Source organism: Toxotes jaculatrix, chromosome 7 (genome assembly GCF_017976425.1).
Source record: "Toxotes jaculatrix isolate fToxJac2 chromosome 7, fToxJac2.pri, whole genome shotgun sequence".
NCBI lineage: Eukaryota > Metazoa > Chordata > Actinopteri > Toxotidae > Toxotes > Toxotes jaculatrix.
The window spans coordinates 22104656-22113188 of NC_054400.1; the positions used below are offsets into that span (position 1 = coordinate 22104656).

At 40.1% G+C, this 8533-nt stretch overlaps 1 protein-coding gene across 1 annotated transcript; it reads left to right on the top strand.

The window, feature by feature from the left end:
• The first annotated feature begins 1581 nt into the window (after positions 1-1581).
• LOC121184459 (potassium voltage-gated channel subfamily V member 2-like) lies at positions 1582-4351 on the top strand. Its single transcript, XM_041042120.1, has 2 exons — positions 1582-2916; positions 4085-4351. Exons 1-2 carry the CDS (start codon positions 1582-1584, stop codon positions 4349-4351), a joined length of 1602 nt encoding a protein of 533 aa, XP_040898054.1.
• Positions 4352-8533: the final 4182 nt, after the last annotated feature.

Consider the following 8533-nt stretch of genomic DNA (forward strand, 5'->3'; position numbering starts at 1 on the left):
CTCTTGAGTTTTTTATTTATCGTTTGTGATAAAACCACTGAAATATCTATGACATGTGAAAACTGAGTGTTGCAGTAGCACAAGTCGAGTAGTAGGAGTCACAGGGACAGCAAACTGACTCACTAATGTAACACAGGCAGTCATATTAGACCAGGTCAGGCTGTAGCAGCAAAACCCCTGAGAGTATTGGACTGAGTAAAGGTGCATGTTATTGTTTAGGAATTCAACGTCTTCCTAAGAGAAAGATGTGCTATTCCTCTTTCAAAAGTTACACCTTTGCATTAGACTCATTGTGGAATGTTTCTCATTAGTAGCACTGAAGCTTTCAAATTCTGTTTATCATACAGTATATCATATCATGATATTTCCATTTTTCACAGTGGGTTCTACTTTCCGGTGTGTCCCTGTGTTTTGCAAATGAATTTCACCTCTTGTTCGTCTGACACACTACAGTAACAAGACTAACTTAAGTCTGGTAGCTTTATTTAAATGTCAGAGCTTTAACAACTTAAATCCTTAATTGTTTTAACAAGTCAGCAGTGGTTGGCACCCGGAAGGTAAATAAAGGTTAATAGACTACTGCACAGTTCATCATGTCATCAGCCAGTGGCCATGCAGAACGTCTGGTCAGCTGTTAATCAACAGGACTATAATCTGATATCTAATAAGAGGATTCACTTGCAAGCAAAGTTATGTTAGATGCTGGACTTCTTTTGAGTAGTTTTGCCATGTGGTTTAATCACTGCTTCCTGCTGGTTAGTGTAATGTGTCATAACCTGTCACAACCTTACAGCAGATGCCTTTCTATAGGTTTAATATAAAAACAAAAGATTATTTCCTAGACTCCTTCACCCCCTCCCAATCAGGAAGTAGGTTAATGCTTAAAGCCTTTATCCTCTTTTATGTATCCACCATGCTCGCTTTGTTCCCCTTCAGTGCAGAAATCTTAAACCAGTGCAAAATAGCAACCCACAGAAACCATTTAGAGACAATTCTTTAAAAAATACTTTTACTAAAATAAAAATTTGCAAAGTACCTTGTGATGAATTAAAAAATAAATAAATAAAAATCACATAGTCTTGTAGTTTTCCCACAAACAACATAAAAGTAATGACAGACACGCAATGGTATTTTCCAATCAAAGCCCTCCAATATGACTTCCTTGAGTAATCTGTAGGGATTTCAAAAAGATTAATTCATGGCACGGTGCCTATGTATTCATACATGAATGTATTGAAAATGTCTGTTATTGTTGCTTATACTGTCTTCAAATCACTCAAATCAGATGTATTACTATAAGTCCATGTCATAAGACATTTATAAAGCTAAAAGTGGGCAAATTTATTAGGGGCATTTGTTTAGATATGCCACGCAGCCAACATAATGTCAGCCAGGCAGCTCAGCAGGGGATAATGGTATTTAGATGTCCTGTAAGCACGCGGATCCTCTCAGTCAGCAACATTAATGGGGCCATGAGGCATCCTGCTCATGTCCTCCATGCTTAGGTGAGGGGGGTATTAGACAGCAGTAATGCTGGCTGGTCTGAGTGCTCTGTCTGCTGTGTAGTCTGGGGGGATCGACATGGGGAGCACCAGCAAGATGGTCAACTTGTGGAACAGGAGACAGAGTCTCTTCCCCAACTACAAAGTCGCAGATTCAGATATTAATCGAAGACCTTCTGAGATTGTTTATCCACTAGCCAAGGAAAGCTGCGTGAAGACATGGAACTCCATGCAGGAGCTGAGCAGAGACATCTATGATATTTACGCTGAGTATGAGGATGATGAAGATGACAGTGCTCTGTACAGCTTCTCCAGGCAGATTTCACCCTCCAAGAGGAACTACATGATCAACATCAATGTAGGGGGGAAGCCCTATCAGATAGCCTACAAGATGGCTGCCAAGTATCCCAAGACCAGAATAGGACGACTGGCTACCTACACTGACCACAACATGAAGCTGGACCTGTGTGATGACTACACTGTGACCAACAATGAATACTTCTTTGACAGGGACCCGGATGTCTTCCACAGCATCTTCAACTTCTACAGGACTGGTGTGCTGTGGATCAAGGACGAACTGTGTCCCCGCAACTTTCTGGAGGAAATCAACTACTGGGGCGTGAGGATCAAGAACACCCACCGCTGCTGCCGCATCTCCTTCGAAGAGAGGCAGGACGAGCTGAATGAGCAGCTGAAGATCCAGAGGGAGCTGGAGGCTGAGGTGGAGATCGAGGAGAATGAGGAGCTCTTTCATGATATGTTCATGGGCCAGAGGCGCCGAGCTATCTGGAACCTGATGGAGAAGCCATTTTCATCTGTTGAGGCCAAGTTGATGGCTGTGGCCTCCAGTCTGTTTGTCCTGATCTCCCTGGTGGCCATGACTCTCAACACAGTGGAGGAGATGCAATACAGAACTCATACAGGTCAGCTCAGTGGCAAGACACACTGGGAATACGTGGAGTCCATGTGCATTGCCTTCTTCACCATGGAGTACCTGCTCCGTCTGGTGTCCACCCCAGACCTCAAAGCCTTCAGCAGGAGTGTGCTCAACACCGTGGACCTAATTGCCATCCTGCCTCAGTATCTGCAGGCCATCCTAGAGTTCTTTGACAATGAGGAAAACTACATGAAGCATGAGGCTGACATGCAGGCGGTGGGGCAGGTGGGGAAGCTGGGGCAAGTGTTGAGGATCATGAGACTGATGCGAATCTTTCGTATCTTGAAGTTGGCGCGACACTCCACAGGTCTGCGGGCTTTTGGCTTCACTCTGCGTCAGTGCTACCAGCAAGTTGGCTGCCTCTTCCTCTTCATTGCCATGGGCATCTTTAGCTTCTCTGCCATGGTTTACACTGTGGAGCATGACATGCCGCACACAAACTTCACCAGTATACCTCATGCATGGTGGTGGGCAGCTGTAAGTACATCTTTGCAAAATATAATAGTGTAAAAGACCAGTGGAACAAGAATCTAAAGTGACAACACAGAGGGAGAATACACAGTAATCTTAAAAAATGTGTCACCTCGTACTTTATGTGGGACTCGCATGGTCAATGGGAAGGTTCAAACTACAGATAGTATATTTATCTTTTTATCTTTGGCACCTGGTCAGTTTTACAGGGGCAAGTAACCAGATTAACGTCTTTATTTGAGCTAAACATTTAAAATGAACCTTCGGTTCACTGAGTCTGCCTGTAGCCATGAATAAACACATGAACAGAACATTCACCTCCCTCTTTGACCGAGTGGTAGAATCTTACCTCTAATCCTGGGAAAGGGAACAATAATCCTTGTAATCATAGTAATGACTATAGTAAAGGTTACTGTAAGCACTGCTCTCTGCTGCTGAATCCTGCTGTAGTCATGTGAACAGAAGCAGAAGAATTGTGTGCAGTCTTTCTGTCACTGGAGCACCCACCCTTTTCTCAGTCAGTTTAGCTGCAGCCTGTAAGCAGGAAACCTCAAAAGTCTATGAACGGGGACAGCGGACATAGCTTCAGGTACATCTCATGAAATTTAAGGTGCAGTCAAGAAAATGATGGCGGCAGCATGATGGTTAGCACTGTTGCCTCACAGCAAGAAGGCTCTGGGTTTGAATCCAGAATTTTCTGTGTGGCTTCCTCCCACAGTCCAAAGACATGCACATTAGGTTGATTGGTGTCTCTAAATTGTCTATAGTGTGAATGGTTGTTTGTCTCTATATGTCAGGCCTGTGACATACTGGTGACACCTTTCTCCCAAAGTCTGCTGGGACTGGCTCCAGCCTCCCCCGTGACCCTTTAGTGGATAAGTGGTATAGATAATGGATGGATGTGAGTCTTAATGAGTGCCATGCAATTATTTGAGCTTAAAATTAACCATAAATAAAATACATGGTCACTTATATTTTTAGTACTTTGACTGCTAACACAATTACAACATGAAGTGGGGCGATATGGAAGCTTAGAGACATTTTGTCTTCATCATGCATCTCTTTTTGTAAAGATACAAAATGCCCTAATTTAGACTGACTGAACCTGTCTGCTGGTCGGGCTTGTGATTCATGTTCTCCATCAGCAGTGACTGCTCTCCTCACCTCCCTGCAGGTCAGCATCTCCACGGTGGGATACGGAGACGTCTACCCAGAGACCATACTGGGTCGTCTTTTCGCTTTCATCTGCATCGCTTTTGGAATTATCCTCAATGGGCTGCCCATTTCCATCCTCTTCAACAAGTTCTCAGACTATTATTCTAAACTCAAGTCCAATGAGTACACAGCCTCCCTGAAGAAAAGAGGGAAAGTGAGATTTGCCAAGAGGACAATAAATAAGCTTAGCGACTGCTTTGGAAACCACAGGTGTCATTCACACTGATTTTTTATGTACTTGACTGTGAAACTGTACAGAAAAAAAAAATCACATGTGATGGGGATAAAATTATGTAACTTTTAGTGATTATTCTTAAAACTCCCAAACACAAGCATGTGTACAATCAGTCTTTCAGCCCACACAGCAGGAAATCTTAAAGATTTACAAATATATAAATATACTGTATCAAATATGCCAGAAAGGATTTTGGGGGAAATGACACAAACATTTTCAACGGTCTGATGTAATCCTGAGTTTGAATATTTCTGAATATTTGAATTTGAATTTCTCTCAGTATAAGAAAAGTGTGGCTTCAGTGAAGTTGTAAAGTTTTTTTTTTTTTTTAATTAACAAAATATGTTTTACAAGAAGGTCTCCTGAATCAGATTCCCACTGTGAAAACATGTAATATTATCAACATCCTATTGTTTGGCTGAAGAGGTCAGACTTTGCTGTTTTGGTCTGGGCCACAAGAAAGTGAATGAAAAAGCTTTTGTTATCACCATAGCAGCTCTCAGGGCTTAAAGCTTTTTTTGCTAATCTAGAACAAAACTCCATACCCCACTGATTTTGGAAGTTGTACCTTATAGAGACAGCTTAGTCTGGTATAAATTGTGATCTCAGCTACAAATATTAGTTCTCTGCTAATAGCAACTGTGATGTTTTAAATCCATGTGCTCACACAGGAGGTCTGCAGGGGCTTGCAAAGTTTTCTAAACCTGGTGCTGCTTTTCACATGTTTACAATGTCCAGTAGTTTTGCCTACAAAGTATGCAGTATGATTTGCTTGCAGTTCATGCAAATATCACACCACGCAGTGTGTTGCTCTGTTGTCAATAAACACTGTACTATACTATACTGCTCACACAACTGTTCTCCTCATTGACTAATGTACCACAGCTTCCTGAAAGGCGTCAGGCACAGACCTGTTCACCTGCATCTCTGCTGACCTCTTCTGGATGACCTTTGCTATTTCAAAAAGCCTTTTTCATGGGTGTGTAACAAAGTGCTCCATCTTTAGTTCACAAATGACTATTGATGCTATAATAGAGGAAAAACAACATACTATTGAAATATTCAGGATTTTCTAACTGCTTGCAATTTTAACACAGCCTGGAGGTAGACATAATGTTGTTTAGACTAATTCAGGTAGTTTAATATATGTGGACAGCACCACAAAATGACTACCAAGAGGAAGATGCATATTCTGTGACTCAGTGTCAACAAAAATTGAACATGACAATCTTTATAAATGTAAAAATTTATAGATGTTATACTGGTTAACATTCCATTTGGCTAGACATAATTCATGAACTGGACACTTACAGTAGGAAATTTGGTGAGCTGTAGTTCATAATAGAACCTTGTATTTGGAGGTTCATGGTGATATTAAAGTAATATATGGACTATATGGTGTTATGTCTGGACTGAGAAGATGGAGATCAGTTAATGAAGAGATAGTAAAGGCTCTAATTGGATGATAGCCTTTTTTCATTGCAGATCAATGTGACTAGGATCATGATTGTTATAAAGGTATGTTTCTGTTATATTTTATATTAATAACATTCAATAAGTATACATTTGTAATTAAATATTATTATTATTATAGATGCAGATGATAAGAAAAGAGAAATGTGGTAAAGAGAGAAATATTATTATTTAATGGCAATTATTATGTTTAATAATATATATATATATAATTAATACGGTTATTTAATATATTTAAGGTATTTTGTACGGTTTAATTTCAAATTTAATAATTGATTTAATAATCTGTTTCATTTGAACAGTATTCTGCACGATTACAGTGACAAATACACAAAATAAAAGCAAACGTGGAGAACACGGCTGACCTGTGAGTTTCCACTGCAGAGGACACTTTACTCCAGAAGATGGCAGCACTTGAACAATGACAACCAACCGCAGGTCAGCGAAGAAGACGTCTCCTCTCCCGTAGTCCTCTTCCTTGAGAAAGTGACCTCTACTGCTAGCAGTTAGCCTCCGCGAAAACAATGGTTCCTCCAGTTGCAGTGTCACCTCTGATTAAGGTTTGTGTTCAAACATATACTGTGAAAAAAAAGCTTGTTCGTGTTTTTCTGTAAAATGACGCTTGCGGTCGTATCTCAGTTTGCAAGCTAAAAAGAGCAGGCTAACTTGCTAACCACTAGCTAGGAAGCATGCTAGCCAGCAGCTAACTGTAACTTTGCAACGTTATTGAAGTCTGCAGTCAGACACAGGTCAAACGAGTGATTATAGCTGTGCTGCATTAGATCTTATTAACGCATTTGGTGAATATGATTGTGCAGCGTAACGTGCACTGACGGAAAATCACCCTTGACATTGCTAAAAGTTAAACTGTCTCATAGAAACGACGTAGCGCCAACTGCAGGTTATAAATAGAAAAGTCATTGGAAATAATGGACATTAATATAATACAATGCATTATATAAAGAATATCGCTTCCTTTACTTCGGTTTAAAAAGGGTTTAGCTATGATTATTCAGTTCAGCTTGTATCAAATGTTTAAGAAGCAGTTTGTTGTCGCTCACACCTGCTAACAGGAGAGCGACAGGTTGTTGTATTGGAAAGAAACTAATGCTTGTGGGTACTGACCACACTGGAAATTTGTTTAATTCAGCTCTGCTAGACCTGTGTTTTGTGCACATGACCAAGGTCACAGTAAACTCCTGCAGCACTATAACGCTGTGGAGTTTAGTAGATGTCGAAACGGCAAGTTAGGATGCCGAGAACTCCTGTGTTCTTTTATATATCTTGCACCTGTGTTTATTAATAGGTTAATTGGAGATTGTATGAATGTCACTAATGTGTCTTTTTTCCCATTACAGACAGCCAGGTATTCAGCATTGATTGCTGGCATCATCTATGGCAAAAGGCGATATGGTGCGTTATTTTTACAGCAGCAGTGCACTGAGATCAACCCACTTTAATCCACTAAATATAATATAGAGCATTAAATTTTGCACCCCAAACATTATGTTAAAAACACTAGAGATGAATGATCTGTCAGTCTTTGTAACAGTTGTGAAAACTGGTTATAGCTAAGTTGTATGCGGACATACAAATCTTGCTTGGTGAAGCTCAACAAGATGGTGGTTAATGTAACCAGATGTCCTTTTTGAAATACAGTGCATACATGTTTTTACAATACTTTTTAAAAAATATAATTTTTTTCAAATAAACCTCTTAATTTGTTCAGATAACCTGAAGCCTATTGCAGCTGAGGAGAGGAGGATCGAGGAGGAAGAGAAAAAGGTCCGTGAGGAACAGGAGCGCATTGCCAAGCAGCTAGCAGAAGGTAGTCTCTTCAGCCTTATTCACATTAGATGTTCAGTGTCCAGTTTGCACACACACACACACCTGCATGCTGCACAGCTCATACAGGTGGACTCAATAATAGCAACCAGTGTACAATACAGCTGTGCACTCTTTCAACTTTACAACAAAATGTCACACTTTTTTAATGATTGTGAATCATGCTTGCAGTGTGAAATCCCAAATTTACTAATCTCATTTTTTTTTTAACTTTCCTCCATACAGCAAATGAAGACACCATTCTGAAGTAAAGCTTTGGAGTGCTGTGTGAGGATGTCCACGTACATGTGCAATTTCCAACCTCTTCCTCCTTTTTCTGGAGTAACAATGGCAAAGTCGGGTCCCAACCAGTCAAACACTCCCATGTTGTGGATGTGTTTGCTGTTACCTTGAGTAATACGACACTTCTGTGGACTGCCAGATACAGCAGTTTTGATTTAGTTACATGTTATGAAATAAGGCTCTGGAACTCAGCATTCTAATACTGCAAATGCAGCCTCTTAAGTTATTTAGTTCATGTTTGTACTGAAGCAACGTCATACATACAAATCATCACTGTAGTCTTTGTCTTTGTTTACTCACATGACATTTGGGTACAATTGGTGTTCTCCCAGAAACTGTTACAGTACACATGAGCCAAATGTAATGTTATAGTTATATATTGTTGTTTTGCAATTAAAACTCACATGTCACCATATAAAATACAGAAGTTTTTCATTTGTCCTGAAGGGAAGAACGAGAAGTGTTATCATTGTATTGCTCTCAGATGACGCTCCATTGCTTCCTACTCATTGACACTTTTGTGTCTGACTAGAAATATGATGTCTTTTAGTGGATTAACTTAATTTTTTTTAA

Bases quoted from the DNA above. Each gene is read 5' to 3' on its own strand.
- LOC121184459 (XM_041042120.1), top strand. From the start codon at position 1,582: ATGGGGAGCACCAGCAAGATGGTCAACTTGTGGAACAGGAGACAGAGT. The intron at 2,917-4,084 runs GTAAGTACATCT...ACCTCCCTGCAG, and splicing joins ATGCATGGTGGTGGGCAGCT to GTCAGCATCTCCACGGTGGG.